Consider the following 17,495-nt stretch of genomic DNA (forward strand, 5'->3'; position numbering starts at 1 on the left):
TTCTAGGGTGGCAGAGGCAGCTGCTCCTGGCTTTCTCCTCGCACCTTCTTTCCCTGGCAGGGCCCTGGGATCCGGACCCTCCCCGCGGTCGGAGCGGAGCCCTGGCGGCCGTACCTGCTCCAGTCGGCATGTGAGCGCGGCCCATTCCACGTCCCAGGAGGCCTTATCGCCGGCATATTGTTGTTGCAGCCGCCGCCGTGCACGTTCGTCCTCCCGCAGCTCCACGCGCAGCTCCTCCAGCAGTGCCTTGAGCGCGCAGAACAGCGGCTGGTTCTCTGCCACCTGCGGGGACACCAGGCGGCTCTGCCATCTCACAAGGGCGAGGACAGGAGCCTGGCAAGCAAAAGGGCACTGGGGCCGGACTGTCTCCAAGGTGGGTGGGAGGGAATCTGCAGTTAGTGGCAGAGCCGGGTTGCCTGGTCGCCTGCAGGCTCTGGGGCTGACGCTGCCAAGGGCTCATTGCATTAGGATGCTAGCGCCACAGGAACCTGGATCAGAGACGGGAGGAAGCTGTGGGAGGCCAGGGGGAGCCAAGCCAGGGCTGCCAGGACACTCTGCTTGACTTCAGATGTCCCGGCTCTGGTTGAGGAGCAGAAATAACGAGATACCTACACTCACGTATGTATGCTGTCATTTGAATGCCAGATGTTGAACCAGAAGGGAATTAATAAAGGGCTCGTGTCTCTCATCAACATAGGTGGTCATACTCAGACTTGTAGTTACGTTACTAAGAAATCATATATTACAATATATGACAAGCATAGTCATGGGGTGGGGGTGAATTTTGAGGTTTAACAATTAAAGCCAAAGGTAGAGAGTGTGGAGAAAAGGGAACCCTCTTGCACTGTTGGTGGGAATGTAAATTGACATAGCCACTATGGAGAACAGTATGGAGGTTCCTTAAAAAACTAAAAATAGAACTACCATACGACCCAGCAATCCCACTACTGCGCATATACCCTGAGAAAACCATGATTCAAAAAGAGTCATGTACCACAATGTTCATTGCAGCTCTCTTTACAATAGCGTGGAGATGGAAACAACCTAAGTGTCCATCAACGGATGGATAAAGAAGATGTGGCACATATATACAATGGAATATTACTCAGCCATAAAAAGAAACGAAACTGAGTTATTTGTAGTGAGGTGGATGGACCCAGAGTCTGTCATACACAGTGAAGTAAGTCAGAAAGAGAAAAACAAATACCGTATGCTAACATATATATATATGGAATCTAAAAAAAAATTTTGTTATGAATAACCCAGGGATAGGACAGGAATAAAGACGCAGATGTAGAGAATGGACTGGAGGACACAGGGAGGAGGAAGGGTAAGCTGGGACGAAGTGAGAGTGGCATGGACATATATACACTACCAAATGTAAAATAGATAGCTAGTGGGAAGCAGCCACATAGCACAGGGAGATCAGCTCAGTGCTTTGTGACCACCTAGGGGGGTGGGATGGGGGAGGGTGGGAGGGAGACGCAAGAGGGAGGAGATATGGGGATATATGCATATGTATAGCTGATTCACTTTGCTATAAAGCAGAAACTAACACACCACTGTAAAGCAATTATACTCCAATAAAGATGTTAAAATAAAAAAAAGCCAAAGGTAAACGGTTAACTTGTTCGTGAAGGCTTCCTCGTGGTCCCCGAGATAGAATCACTACCCCTCCTGCTCACTAATGGCAGGAAGAACCACTGCACCTACTTGTTTATCCTGTTCCTCCCCTGTCCCCCAGATCTGTAAGTTGTGGGAGGAGACAGTGCTTAGCTCATGGGAAGCATGCAAACAGGTCTGATAAATGAAGAATGGATTTTTATTACTAATCTACTTATACCTAACTTAAAAGATTTTATATTTTCTAAAACCTGTCCAGCCCTTTGGACACACATTTCAAAACTGTGATTGCTATCTTAGTATGCTTCAGCATGGGCATTTTTCCAGAAAGGTTTGGCCAAGTGAATTAATACACACTGAATCAATTATGGTACCTGGATGATAAAAGCCACACGAGCCCATCTCTTCCCATCAGAAAACACTAAAAGCCTATCTCGAGCTCCCAGACTGGTCTCAGGGCAATCCTGTTTGGTATATTTATGAGGCAGGAGAAATAAAAGCTCTCTCAGTCCTGCTGGAGGCAGGTTGTCTGTAATATGGGAAGACAGAGAATCCGCTACATGGTAAACCTCCAGTGCCGGGGCAGCGAGGAGTGGACCTCCAGCCTGGATCTGCATGCCCATCAGCCTTCTGTCCTCCATCAGCTCGAGAGCCAGCTGTGCTTCTAAAAGCATCTAGTCAGTGCACAAAACATACATGTACGTATACAAAAATGGCTAACTGCATTTGGGAAGAATTTGAGATACTTCCCATATATGTGTGGATTTAAATAAAGTTGAATTAGAAAAGAGAAATTCCTTAACATGAGATTTATCACTGAAAACACCATAGTTTTCTCCATAGTTTATCTGAAGAGTTTTAATATTAGATACAGTAGACTTTTGGTTGAGTGGAATGGTCTGTTTGTTAGCATTTATTGCTCCTTGATTTTTCTCACCTTGAACAGCAGTTTTCACTTTTAGCTCTGAGATGAAAGGCACTAAGAGGACAATTCAGTTAACATTTGCAAAACTCAGCAGAGAGAGAACATTCTAAAAATCCTACATGTTCTTTCCAACCATCTGAATAGAAGTAAATTACCTCTATTCTCAACGAGATGCTCATAAAATGTGTGAAATCGTATCGATAATAAATGCAGAAGTTCCTTTCAACTCTACACCAAAAGTATTTAAAAATGATAGAAGTGCAAGTGAGTGACAAGACGTGTTGCAACAATCTTTTCACAAATACACATCTCCCTAAGTACAGAATTTGTTTGCTGAAAAATTAGATATGGTTTATGATAGATTTGATTTCTTCATCTGTGGATTTTAAATTTAAAAAAAAAAATCATTACTTTTTTCAAGTCAAACAGTTTTAAGCATAAAATAACTAATAATTTTGATCCACTCTTTGGAGTAGTCATCTCATTTTCACTTTAGAAAAAGCAGAAAACCACATAATAAATTCTTATATGTTATCAATAACTCCCTGTGAAGCCCAAGTCCTGTGTGTGGTCAGCTGTGGGCTTCTTAGGCATATAACAAACAGCCGTGACAACATTAGGACCAGAACTTTGTGCTCCTTGAAAGCAGGGTTCACATGACAGTCCTTCTGCAGATTGAAAATTTGCTTCCTCTGGAAGTAAGTACTTTTTGGCATTCGCAGATATCAGATTAAATAATATTAAGCCTTAATGTTTTGATGCACATTTGGGTCACAGTAATCAACATAATGTCCTGTTATACCAATATTATATTTAATCATCATGGAATGAGCTCAAAATTGCTTCGGGGTGAGGGTGGCCAAAGGGAACAAGAGCCCAGAGAATTGATGATATTTGGTACCTGTTCCCATAGTCACCCGGGAGCAGCAGTGTGGCCTGGCAAGCAGCCAGCCTAGCTCTGCCACTGGAGAACAATGGCAAGGGCTGACGTCCAAGGGAATGAGCCATAGATGGGCATGATCCTTCCAAATCCTGTTACACACACAAAAACCCAATGACGGTAACTAATGCTAATGGTTTCTAATGGGCCAAGGTGTGTTAGTCATTCACCTACAGAACCTTGCTTGCATCTCACGTCTATCCTGAGTGCACACTGTCCCGTGCCTGCGTTACAGGGGAGGAACCACAGTGACTGGAGACCTGTCTGGCCGTGAGGAAGTGTGGAGCTCGAGTGCAATCCAGGCCTGTGCCACCTGAGGCCAGACAAGCCCACCAACATAGGTGAGTTCTGGCATCATACCCTATCCGGGCTTTTTTTTTTTTTTTTTTAAGATGCCTAATCTCTGTGAAGCAAATTCCATCCCCCCACATCAGGAGAAATAATAATAGTGAACTATCCTGAAAGAATTCCTAGAAGCTACTCCACTCACTTTTTCTCTCAGTGGTGGCCCTTTGCTGGGCTATGTTTTTGGTAAAAAGACCCAAATCAAGTCGAGAATGGAATCAAGACTCTGGTCCGTTTCGAGGTCTTCAGGTGAAAGTCTCGGATACAGAGCTTTCTGAACCTTCTGTGCCAGGGTCAAGGCTCTGCGACCTTTTAACTTATATATCTGGTAAGTGTGGTCAATTAAAAAGACCAACCTTTTGATCTCCTTAAGATCACCTGGTTGGTTTTCTTGCAAAGAAACAGGATAAAATGGTTCCAGTATTTCCTTTTCCTCATTCTAAGGGCATTTCAGCCCTTCCAAGCTCCTCTCTCTTGGGGAAGGCTTAAAAGAATCCCAAAGTTGGCATCAGGAGCTTGACTGTGCTATAACGTTTTAAGCTTATAACAGGTTCAAGGTTGGGCTTCAGCCAATAGGACTGCTACCCAATTATAGGACATAAGAAAATATTAATAGAAACTGAAAAAGAAATTTATAGAAAGGTAGCATACCAACTGGTGAGGCAATACCAGCTACTTTAGAGAATCACTTTTGCCTAAGATTTCTAAGATGTGCATCATCTAATTCTGTGAAAGAGCTAAACTGCCATCAACTACTTTGCCTGCATCACAGCCATTAACTTGGAGATGGGTTTAATCTAAAGTTGGAACAGAGGTACTGACCTGCTGCTATGGGCTGACCCGCAAAAAGCCAGTCACAAAATAGAGGTGCTGGCCTCCACCTCCTACTCACTTGGGCAGAGAGTTCTGGAATGCTGTGGTGGCTGCCCCGACCCCCAACACAGGCATGCATAGTTCCTACTTGATACATATAAAGAGAGGGGCCTCCTCCAGGTTCAAAATAAAATAACTCTTCCACCAGCAGGAGCCCCAAGACAAGTCCTCTACTGAGATTAGCCAGAAAGGATACAGTTACACATCCAGCAACATTTTAACAGATAAGCCATTTGTCATTCCTACCTTCATTGTTACATTCAGATTAAGATTCTTTTCTAAAACCCTTATCCCCCACAGATAAAAGAGAACCAGTCATTGAAGACTGGCCGTGAAAATATAATCTATGATGGAAGTTTGCAGAGATGATGGACTCATCTATGGACAGAACTCCTGTGTTCACTGGCTGAGGATACACCAGGTGGTCTGGGCCGTGCAGGCTCCGTGCCTGCAGGTCACCATCATTTTCACCAAGAGCCTCTGGGGAATAAAGGTGGGTGTGTGAGAGAACAAATAGATGTAGGTTGAATAACGTACAAACCCAGAGCTGTCGCCGAAGACTTCAAAGAAACAAGGGCAGGTCTGATGAAAGTCAAGTGGCCAGATGGGAACAATGAGCTTCTTAGCAAGCTTCTTAGCGTATTTAGATCTCCTGCCACTCTCTGAAAGATACGTCGCAAACTGCCGGCCACAGTTAGCTCTGCGAAGTGGAACTGGGGCCAAGAGAGTATTTCCTTGGGTACCCTTTGGTACTGTGACCCTCCACGTCCTGCACATACTATTTTCACAGTAATAGAAACAAACAAACAGAATACACAGCAAGAATAAAGTGTTTCCTAACCTTAAGCTCTGGTCTGGTTCCTTTCATACAGAGTTGCATGTCTCCTAGGCAAGGTTATAATGTTGAAGAGTCTGAAGAATAAATCTGGTGCAGCATACACAAATGAAAGATAAAAGCTACCTAGGCTCCAGTGGAGCACTTGCTTATTTCAAAAATTAAATCAGGGCAGATCACAGGTCTGATGTGCAGAAGTGCTCTTTCCGGAAGTTTTTGCATCTTGGGCAGAGCAGAAAGGGTGGGCTGCCAGCAAGTGGGATGCTGGGCACCAGGTGAGTCCAAGTCCAGGAAGTCCTGGAGCCAAAGGCATTCTGTCTACAGGGGAAAGGCTGGCTTTGACCTAGGGCAGCCCCCAAAGGCCCTATACTGAAAATGGGTCCTGAGTCACTAGCAAAGGTCCAGGGGAGCAGATTCTACCCGGTCCTCAGGCTGGATCCCTGGTCAGCCTCCTCAGTGACCAGGGGCAGTTGAAGGAAGACTTGAACATGAAACATAATTGCATTAGATCATGCTCTGAAGTTTAGGTTCTTCACATTTACACTTAGATGCTTTACCAGATCAGAAATAAATGAAAAAGAAATGAAGGAAACAACAGCAAAGATCAATAAAACCAAAAGCTCATTCTTTGAGAAGATAAACAGAACTGATAAACCATTAGCCAGACTCATCAAGAAAAAAAGGGAGAAGACTCAAATCAACAGAATTAGAAATGAAAAAGGAGAAGTAACAACTGACAGTGCAGAAATACAAAGGATCATGAGAGGTTACTACAAGCAACTCTATGCCAATAAAATGGATAATCTGGAAGAAATGGACAAATCATTGGAAAAGCACAACCTTCTGAGACTGAACCAGGAAGAAATAGAAAATACAAACAGACCAATCACAAGCCCTGAAATTGAGACTGTGATTAAAACTCTTCCAACAAACGAAAGCCCAGGACCAGATGGCTTCACAGGCGAATTCTATCAGACATTTAGAGAAGAGATAACACCTGTCCTTCTCAAACTCTTCCAAAATATAGCAGAGGAAGGAACACTCCCAAACTCATTCTACGAGGCCACCATCACCCTGATACCAAAACAAGACAAAGATGTCACAAAGAAAGGAAACTACAGGCCAATATCACTGATGAACACAGATGCAAAAATCCTCAACAAGATACTAGCAAACAGAATCCAACAGCACATTAAAAGGATCATACACCATGATCAAGTGGGGTTTATCCCAGGAATGCAGGGATATGCAAATCAATCAATGGGATACACCATATTAACAAACTGAAGGAGAAAAACCATATGGTCATCTCAACAGATGCACAAAAAGCTTTTGACAAAAATTCAACACCGATTTATGACAAAAACTCTCCAGAAAGTAGGCATAGAGGGAACTTACCTCAACATAATAAAGGCCATATATGACAAATCCACAGCCAACATCGTTCTCAGTGGTGAAAAACTGAAACTATTTCCTCTAAGATCAGGAACAAGACAAGGTTGTCCACTCTCACCACTATTATTCAACATAGTTTTGGAAGTTTTAGCCACAGCAGTCAGAGAAGAAAAAGAAATAAAAGGAATCCAAATTGGAAAAGAAGAAGTAAAGCTGTCACTGTTTGCAGATGACATGATACTATACATAGAGAATCCTAAAGAATCTACCAGAAAACTAATAGAGCTAATCAATGAATGATACAAAATTAATGCAAAGAAATCTCTTGCATTGCTATACACTAATGATGAAAAAGCTGAAAGAGAAATTAAGGAAACACTCCCATTTACCAATGCAACAAAAGGAATAAAATACCTAGGAATAAACCTACCTAAGGAGACAAAAGACCTGTATGCAGAAAACTATAAGACACTGATGAAAGAAATTAAAGATGATACAAACAGATGGAGAGATATATCATGACTATACTACCCAAAGCAATCTACAGATTCAGTGCAATCCGTATCAAACTACCAATGGCATTATTCACAGAACTGGAACAAAAAATTTCACAATTTGTATGGAAACACAAAGACCCCAAATAGCCAAAGCAATCTTGAGAACGAAAAAAAAACAGAGCTGGAGGAATCAGCCTCCCGACTTCAGACTATACTCCAAAGCTACAGTAATCAAGACAGTATGGTACTGGCACAAAAACAGAAATATAGATCAATGGAACAGGATAGAAAACCCAGAGATAAACCCACGCACATATGGTCACCTTATTTTTGATAAAGGAGGCAAGAATATACAATGGAGAAAAGACAGCCTCTTCAATAAGTGGTGCTGGGAAAACTGGACGGCTCCATGTAAAAGAATGAAATTAGAACACTCCCTAACACCATACACAAAAATAAACTCAAAATGGATTAAAGACCTAAATGTAAGGCCAGACACTATAAAACTCTTAGAGGAAAACATAGGCAGAACACTCTAGGACATAAATCACAGCAAGATCCTTTTTGACACACCTCCTAGAGAAATGGAAATAAAAACAAAAACAAATGGGACCTAATGAAACTTAAAAGCTTTTGCACAGCAAAGGAAACCATAAGCAAGACGAAAAGACAACCCCCAGAACGGGATAAAGAAGCAACTGACAAAGGATTAATCTCCAAAATTTACAAGCAGCTCATGCAGCTCAATATCAAAGAAGCAAACAACCCAATCCAAAAATGGGCAGAAGACCTAAATAGACATTTCTCCAAAGATATACAGACTACCAACAAACACGTGAAAGGACGCTCAACATCACTAATCATTAGAGAAATGCAAATCAAAACTACCATGCGGTATCACCTCACACCGGTCAGAATGGCCATCATCAAAAAATCTACAAACAATAAACGGTGGAGAGGGTGTGGAGAAAAGGGAACCCTCTTGCACTGTTGGTGGGAATGTAAATTGATACAGCCACTATGGAGAACAGTACGGAGGTTCCTTAAAAAACTAAAAACGGAACTACCATACGACCCAGCAATCTCACTACTGGGCATATACCCTGAGAAAACCGTAATTCAAAAAGAGTCATGTACCACAATGTTCATTGCAGCACTGTTTACAATAGCCAGGACATGGAAGCAACCTAAGTGTCCATCGACAGATGAATGGATAAAGAAGATGTGGCACATATATACAATGGGATATTACTCAGCCATAAAAAAACGAAATTGAGTTATTTGTGGTGAGGTGGATGGACCTAAAGTCTGTCATACAGAGTGAAGTAAGTCAGAAAGAGAAAAACAAGTACCGTATGCTTACACATATATATGGAATCTAAAAGAAAATGGTCATGAGGAACCTAGGGGCAAGACGGGAATAAAGACGCTGACATACTAGAGGACACGGGGAGGGGGAAGGGTAAGCTGGGAAGAAGTGAGAGAGTGGCATGGACATATATACACTACCAAACACAAAATAGATAGTTAATGGGAAGCAGCCACATAGCACAGGGAGATCAGCTCGGTGCTTTGTGACCACCTAGAGGGGTGGGATAGGGTGGGTGGGAGGGAGGGAGACACAAGAGGGAAGAGACATGGACACATATGTATATGTATAACTGATTCACTTTGTTATAAAGAAGAAACTAACACACCATTGTAAAGCAATTATACTCCAGTAAAGATGTAAAAAAAAAAAAAAAAAAAAGAAAGTATTAGGTCACAGCCTTGAATGAAAAAGTAACTTCTCTTTTAATTAATCCAATTCTGGGAAGATTGGCTATTGGAACCCCAAGGTCATACTTCTGGCCCTATTAACCATCCTGTGTTTAAAAACCTGATTTCAGGACTTACTAATAAGTATGAAATGCATACATAGCCATAGCAGTTCTGGCCTCAGAAGCTTAATGCAGTGGCGGGCGTCTTGGAGCTCATCCCAGCCTGGGCCCTTCCTCGAAGGCTGGGCGAGCTGGAAGTGCTCACTGCTCCCAGGACAGTCGGGTCCCTGCCGCACCATCAGTCAGTGGGGAATGTTCACAGAGCCAAACATTTTCCAATCTGGTGGTTTTTTATCAACTATTTCCAAGGTCAACTCGGTACATGTAATTTTTTTCCCCCTCATTTGACATGATAAATGTTGCCATCCACTGTGTTTAACTGTAAGAATGTTCAGTATGACACCAAGCGAGGCCTGGGAAATTCTGTTACTTGCTAAGTTATCCTTGGGAAAGAAGTCAGGCCACGTTTCCCACTCTGCTTATCACCTTGGGAGGCTCTCTTGGGAGTTTCTGAGAAAGTGCAGCTCTGCGGGGCACCTCCCTTGAGACACATGCTCGGCTCTTGCATCCGGGCTGCCTGGCTGGTACCCACTCCGCAACAGGGCGGACAAACCTCCTCCCCGGGAACGTGCACTCCCGGCGAGCCAGCTTTCGTTGCGGTGGAGCTCATTAATCTTGTGTCCTCGGACGGACGGCTGGCCGTCCGCGTGCACTTGACTGCCATGGGCAGACGGGTCCAGTAACGGCAGATCTGAATCTGCCATCTGGAAGCCGCCCTGTTAGCCCATCCACAGCCTCTGCCCCTGCCCCGCACCATGCAAAGTGGAGACTCACTGGTCCATTCCAAGCAGAAGAGCTGAGAAGTGAATGTTGGAAGGAGGCGGCAGCAAAGAGAGAGGATGTTAAAATACACTGAACAGGAGGTTCCAGCTGAGTGACTTTCCATAATTTTCCATCTCACGGGAAGATTTTCCATGACTGTTGTTTGGGAAACCAGATGTGTTACATTGTTTCCCCCCCTCCCTTCCAAAGCACTTGGATGCACGTGTGGGAAACACCCAACAGGCGCCCTCAGAGGCAGTGGGTTTGTGGCTAAATGGCAATTGAGGAATACTATGTGAATTAATCACAGATACTTCATAGGACTGAGTGACAACATCGCTTTTAAAAATGATAAAACTGGTAGATTTTAGAGGATGTTTCTGCAAAGTAGCATTTTATTTTCTAACTGGATCTTTGCCGGAAAACACATTCCATGAGCTAAAAATCTCCCCATGGACACTGGCCTAATGACAAACTTCCTAATAACGGTAATTAAAAATTCATCTGAAAGTATAACCTCTTTCTTGAGTCATATTATTCTGGGAAAAATGAAGGGTGGATGAGTATGTGTAGAAAGCAGGTCTTCAGTTGTGAAAATCTGAGTTGTACACGGAGAGAAAGCAGTAGGCGAAAGGCACACCCCCCCAGGCCTGAGCTCAGACGTCGCCACTTTCCTCCTCTGGATCAGAGCCTAGGTTCTGCTGCCATTCCTCTCCCCCTTGATGCCCTGAGGCTCTGGGCGGAGGGAGGGGCCGCAGCTGTGGAGCCCGGTGTGTGCTCAGGGAGCACCCAAACGCCTGTGGCGGAGCAGCTGCAGCTGTGTCCGGGGCCACCCCGCCCTGCGCCTCCCCCCAGAGCCAGGCTCTGCTTGCCGGACCCTCAAAGAAGCAGCACAGGGTCAGGAGGGACTCAGGCCACGATGCCCAGGAGCAAGAAAGCCTTAGTCTCACAGGACCTCAGCACTCCAAACCCGCTACGCCTGCCGTTTTGTAGAAAAGTGCAAAAACTCTGGGGGCCGTAGTATCTTTCGGCTTATTCAGCAGGGCCTGTGGGCCTGTCTGCTTATACAAATGAATGGGGCGTTTGGCAGCACTAATAATTAAGGTTCTACACTGAAATCCCACCTCTCTACACACGCTTTAATTTTTTTTCCAAGTGTCGTCAAATATTTTTATTTGGGACATTATGTTTCATGTGGCTTAAAAAGATCCTAAAACACTTTATACATGTTTGGGGATTAAAAAAACCAAACTTGTTGTGTCTTTCCTCCTGTGCGTTACGGTGCCAGTTCAGTGATGGTGCCGATGCCCACTCAGCAGACGCCAGCAAAGCCCTAAGTTCCTTTTCTGGCCATGGTCATGGTACTTCCTCCTTGGAAGAACGGTCAACCTTTATAAGGCACAGGCTACTCTATCCCATACTGTTTTTCCTTCCTGCTGAGGTACATTCGCTGGCCTTGAGGGGACACAATCCATGTGACCTTATCATGTCCTTATTTATGTCAATAAGCCAAATAAACAAGACCTTTCTGCCCTGGGAACAAGAGCACGTGAACTGATGACAGACAGACTAGGGGTCTCCTCTCCCCGGCGTGGGCACCCACCTGCCTGTGGAGCTGTCCCCCGTCTGTGGGCTGCAGCCGTGATCCGTGGTCACCGATCTGCACACCAAACTGTGGAGGATGCTCCCCCAGGGAAAAGCCACAGCCTGGACCGTCGTCATCTGGGTCTGGACCGTCCACCTTCGCATCCTCCTGAACGCCAGGCTCCCCAAGCCTGTGGAAGGTCTCTGGAAGCTCGCTCTGAAACGGCAGGAGGGGATGATCACAGCTCCACCCGAATCCTTTTGCCCTGAAGCCTGATTTTTAGTGTTTGAGGATAATTACCCACTACAGGGGTTATCATGTCTTTGCTTCTCAGCCCTTTCCCCTAACAGGCTCATTCTGGCCATGGCACTCATTGGCTACTTTCTCCATTTAAATTTCATAGAGTGGGTGCCCAGGTTTATTAGAAGAGATTAGAAATATTACTATTTATAAATTATTACTGCTCACAGTTAACAGTTTTATAAATGAGAGGAGGAGGAACTCTAAAGTACTGATCAACAGAAAACTTTACAACCATTACTAGGTTCTGCTTAACGGTGGTTTTCTAGGTCATGGCTATTTGGAAGCAGGTTGAATTCATTTTTGAAGACATGCTTCACCCTGAGGCAAGAGCATCACTGTATCTTCCCATTCATAGGGTGTCCTAAAATTGCATACACTGTTTGTGAGAGTAGGAGGCAGAGGAAAGGTGTTTAGGGGCTAAAAGGAACCAACAGTCACAGAGCCCTGAAAGCAGCCGACAAGGTAGCCAGGGGCACGGATGTCCAGAGCAAATGGACACCAGCGGCTCCAGCCCTGGGTTCACCAGAGAGCAAGGCCAAGGAGGAGCCTGCAGAGCTGGAGGTCACTCCGCCTTAATCAATAAAAATCAGAAAGCAAATAACTCAGTTCTGGTTCTGTTGTGAATCTGTGAATTGAGGCATAAGAAGGAAGCGTATACAGATTGCAGAGGTGGCAAGAAAGTACCCCCTGGAGCTCAGAGAGACCGTATGAAACTGCACTGGCAGAACGGGCTCTGGCATTTAGGACCAAAAACTGAAATGGAAAGGAGAGAGAACAAGTTAGAACTAGGTTTTACAAACCATCACTGTGGAATGAACCGATAAGGACATTCCACAAAGCTCTCGGTGGTAACTAATGAATTCATCTATCAGCAACAAAAGACACGGCAGCAACACTTGTCTGCAAGATGATGTTACAGACCAGCATGCTCTTAAAATGAGGTCAAAGGGCAGCACGGACAACCCACTGCATTTCCACTGCCTGGACTGGACGTGACAAAATACTCTGAAACAGCAGAACATGACTGTACGTGTCGGGGGAGGGGGGACAGCAGGGCCTGGCTGGGGGTGGGAGCAAGAGCAAAACAGATGCAAAGGAAAGGAACTCCCCCGGCAGAGGTACCTCCGTGAAATCCTCTGCGTCCTCCTCCGCCTGCTTCCCTTGCCGCCAGTGTTTCAGCAGCCACCTGAGTTTGACGTAGAAAAGGAAGATGTTCTGCTTCAGGGAGCACAGCTCCCGCTGCATCAAGTACTTCTCGTCACTCCAGGTCTGCTCCTGCAGCGAGTTCTGCAGGGCCAGGCTGTGCACCTCCAGCTCCCGCCGCCGCAGGGCACACAGGTGCCCCTCCTCCACCTTGAACGGAAGAAAAGAGACGGTGTCACGGGTACCTGTCCCGTCCTGGCACCCAAACCGAGGGTCTCTGCAAACTGCCATCCAATCCGTGTCATTCTGCACGTGGGACGTGAAACGCAGAAGCTCCCCCACGTTCAGTAAACTCCTTGAGAGGTTCGCTATTTACAAAACCTTGAGCGTTTTCTGATTCAGAAGCAAGTGCTCTTTCAAGGGGACGTGTCAAGATCAGTTTTCATCATGGAGTCTCTCATGGTGTTTTTAGATGTTTCTAAACTCCGTCAGGAGAACTGTCTCTTGGAGAGAGGGCTCACAGCTGACTTATATGCAGACCCCGTTTGCCTTCCACACAGGGGCTGGTACCCAAGGCAGATTGCAGTTGTCGAGGCCGAGCAAGGGGGAATCCTTCCCCTTGACTTCCTGGGCCCTGTGGTCCCCACAGCCCCTGACAGAAAGAGGACAAGCTAGTACTAGACTGCACACAGGGCGAGCGCACAGGAAAGACCGACAAGCTACTTCCACGCTTGAGACCCCACCTTCCTACCAGGTATGGGCGACACTCAGGGAAACAAAAGCATTGCTGGGAAAGAAACGTTTTCCATCACGATGTTAGTTGCTGCCTTTTCCACGTGGGTATAGACACTCTTCCAAGCGGGAAACAACTGTTACGTGTCAATAATGACTAAGCAAAAGGGTGCGAATAAAATCTTAACTTACAGATAAGGGCACAGGAATAACATCCCTAGTAGCTAAAGTGATACCTGGGATGAAAGCTTTCTGTTGCACAGACCAAAGAGAGGGTTAGAGCGCCAGCCTTATCGTTATCCTAACCTAATACCCCCTCTTGTGCCAAAAGCCAATGGGTGGGTTTGGCTTTGTTTCCCTGAAGAACTTGATGGGTGCTCAGAAGCCATGGGACCATGGGAGCATGACTGTGGCTGCCTGAGGTCGACACAGGTCTGACTGACGTGCTAAAGGCCGGTGACCAGCGAGGCCGCTCTGTGAGGCCCTGGGCTATGCGATCACTTGCATGGCCACTGTCGTGATACCAGACCGAGTTTGCACTTGAAGCTGGGATAACATAAAGCACTGGCGATTTCATTCACGCTCTCAGCAGCCCTGAGTCCCACCACCGGCTCGCTCCCCTGTGGATGCAGGACAGGACGGAGTGACGAAGCGTCAGCGCAGTTGCTGGAAATCCAGTGTCTGCAATTTATTTCTGTGTTATCTTAGGCTATCGACTGACCCTGGTAAAGTTTCAGCTGCCGAGTGCCGCTAAGTCATGCTGTGCAGCGACCAGTGCATGGCGGGTGCCCCAGAGGGGCCCCAGGATTGGCCGCTGGGGGCGCAGCCCGGGGAAGGGGCTGTTCTCTTGGTCTTTTCATCCCTAACCTCCTGGAAACGACCCTTCCTGACTCGCTGGCTCTGACCTCTCCTCCAGGACCCCACACACTTCCCAAGTCGCAGAGTTCTGGTCCTCTACCCTCGGGGAGGTGAGGTGGACCCCTTCCATTCCCCTCTGAACAAGCCTAGATGCCATCTCTCCACCTCCAACTGAGGACTGGGAGACTCTCCACACCCACCCCTTTATCCTGAATCCAAGTACTAGAAACACCTGGGACCCTGCCATTCTGCTAACGGCGTCTCCAGGGATAAATTCACTCAAGCATGATTTCTGGTGCAATGCAAAAGAGTTAAATTACGTAGGAATTTACCCTTTACAGAAGGAACATTATTTCGTATTACCTAATAATACATGAAACTTGACCTATAAATGTAACTTTTAAAAAGGGGTGCACGTCTAGTGGTAAAGGAGGGTACCCGGCTCGGCTCTGCGTGGCAAGGTGCAGAAGGGGCTCCCTTAATCAGTTTTTTGACCCATTTAGATAAGCACGGCCACAGCAACACGGGGCTTTGGTGTAATGCACATTCCTTGCCAAAATAAGTTCTTGGATACACAGGTACCTTATTTTGCATAGGACATGCATTTAAAATACCACGGTGCCATTTCAAGATCAACTGGTTTTTGGTTTTCAAGATACAGATCTCTCTCAAGAACAAATACAGAAAGCAGCAGCCACGGCAATTCCGAACCTGGGTGTCTGTTTACGACTCAAGTAGATCCGGGGTGGCAGGAACTGGATGGTCCTCAGAGGCCTGTGGGCAGTGAAGTCCGTCTCCTAGGAACTCTAGGGAAGGACTGAGTGGATGAGGGATCAGGGGCCAGAAACAGGTTACTCTAAAACAGCTGAAAGAGCTGATAAGGCCACAGCTCAGTTAACGGCAGCTTTCTGAAAACAATGGGTGAATTGTTGATGTTTCTCTCAGAAAATTAACCTAATACTGACAAAACATACCAATCTGCAGGACAGTGAAAGTTATGGACACGCTTTAATGTCCGGCGTTTAGGGCCCTTACTTTGCTTTGCTGGTCTGGCTGCAGGAAAGTTTAGATGTTAGGAAGACCTTCCCGAGACCACAATGTCAACATGGAAGTGCATGCTTTCGAGCAGGGAGGGAGATAGTGATCTTTATGAGATCCCCAGGGGGCAGCTTGAAGGGATGTCCCTTCCACAGGCCCTCCAGCGCCGAGCCCAGGCTGCCCAGCCTGTGCGGGAGACAGAGTCCTTATAAAACACCTCTTGTTCGTTCTCTCTCCCTCTCCCTCTCTCTCTCTCTCTCTCCCTCTCTCTCTCTCTCTCTGTCTCTCTCTCTCTCTCTCTGTCTCTGTCTCTCTCTCTCTGTCTCTGTCTCTCTCTCTCTCTCGTCTCTCTCTCGAGGGGCCCTGCAGACAGAGAAGGTGGTGCTGAGCCGTGGTCCGTATTTACCTGCCGGATGGTGTCTGTAAATCTCTCTGCCTCCTCTTGATGCCGTCTGGCCACCTGCACAAGCTGACCCTGCAGCTCCTTTATCGATACACTCTGTTCAGGTAAAACGGGGGAGCCCCTGAGCTGATTGGTGGGACAAAGGAAGGGGTTTAGTGGCAGCAAGAACTCGGTCTGAGCTGAAGACACAGGACAAACGTGCACAAGGCAGGACGCACATGGAGTGACATGGCACGCGTGGGCGCGGCGGCAGAGGAGTGACTCTCGGCAGCTCCCCCAGTGCCTCACCTGGGCTCCGCCTGCCCTGCATCTCTCACCCCAGCAGACGGGTGGGCAAGCGGTACCCATCACTTGAGCTTCGGCCACCACGGTAAGACAAACCAGGCCGAGAGGAGGCAGCCCCCATAGCAGCTTCGAGATGGCTTTTTAAATGCTGGTGGCGCCTGAGCTGGCAGTCCTGATGGTCAAGCATGACCCCCTCACACACGGCCTCGTAGATTCACTGCCCAAGTTCACGTGTGCCTCTCAGTTGCATAGTTAATGAGTTCGTACACTTTCCTGTTAGAGTTTTCCCTGCCCCATGGGAGGCCTGTCTTTCCTCCTCACATTCCCACCCAGGATGCTCTGGGTAACCGGCCTGGGGCTCCTTCGCCAAACAGACACACACGGTGCCTTGGAGGAGCTACATAAGATCTGCTTGCTACATTTTAGGTTAAAATACTTGAAGGAATCTTTAACATAATTGTTATTAGTAAAATCCATCTTTTATGTGCAAATGGCAATGAAAGAGGCCGAGCTTCTCCTTTTGAAATGTTTTTCAGAGATGGAAACGGTGTCATTGAAAATCTCAGTCATCATTAAAATTGAGGCGTGCCGTGCTACTCACTGGTTTCTGCTGCGTGAAGATAGGTGATTTATAAAGCTGGGGATTAGAGTGGTCTGTTGCAAGAAAAACAGTTGTCACTTCGCTAGTTCATTCTGATTACATTTAACTCATCTGTTGTTTCTCACCGAGGGTACCGCTGTTCTCCTCTGATATAAGCTGGTGTTGCCTGGATCGTCATGAGTGAAGATCACATCCCAAGAGTAGGAAATGCAGACAATAAAAGAGCAGAGCACTTGCCCTAGCACAGGGTTGACTACAAGAGAATTTACACAAAGAAGGATGGAGACCGAATATCAGAGACCCTGGGAACTCACCACTTTGAGATAAAATGTTTGAAAGCTAAAGATTTAAGGTCATCCTCTTTTCAAGAGACTCAAGAACTACTGAGAACGTGAATGCCTCTATACTTTGCTGGTTACTAGATATTATTACTGCAGCCTTTTATATCTACTAGGCAGAGTCTGGGGTTCTC

The 17,495-nt window shown here is 46.2% G+C and overlaps 1 protein-coding gene across 2 annotated transcripts in view; it reads right to left on the minus strand.

The window, feature by feature from the left end:
- MTCL1 (microtubule crosslinking factor 1) overlaps positions 1–17,495 on the minus strand; it is a 123,647-nt gene that overhangs the window by 21,516 nt on the left and 84,636 nt on the right. The window contains exons 7-10 of one of the 2 annotated variants that reach the window (XM_060028684.1): positions 16,141–16,263; positions 13,086–13,316; positions 11,679–11,876; positions 115–282 (exon numbers count right to left, since the gene is read on the minus strand). In XM_060028684.1, the coding sequence (XP_059884667.1) occupies positions 115–282; positions 11,679–11,876; positions 13,086–13,316; positions 16,141–16,263 (720 nt within the window). The remainder of the gene's footprint in view (positions 1–114; positions 283–11,678; positions 11,877–13,085; positions 13,317–16,140; positions 16,264–17,495) is intronic. The other variant, XM_060028685.1, reaches the window with a different exon arrangement.

Source organism: Delphinus delphis, chromosome 13 (assembly GCF_949987515.2).
Source record: "Delphinus delphis chromosome 13, mDelDel1.2, whole genome shotgun sequence".
Taxonomy (NCBI): Eukaryota; Metazoa; Chordata; class Mammalia; order Artiodactyla; family Delphinidae; genus Delphinus; species Delphinus delphis.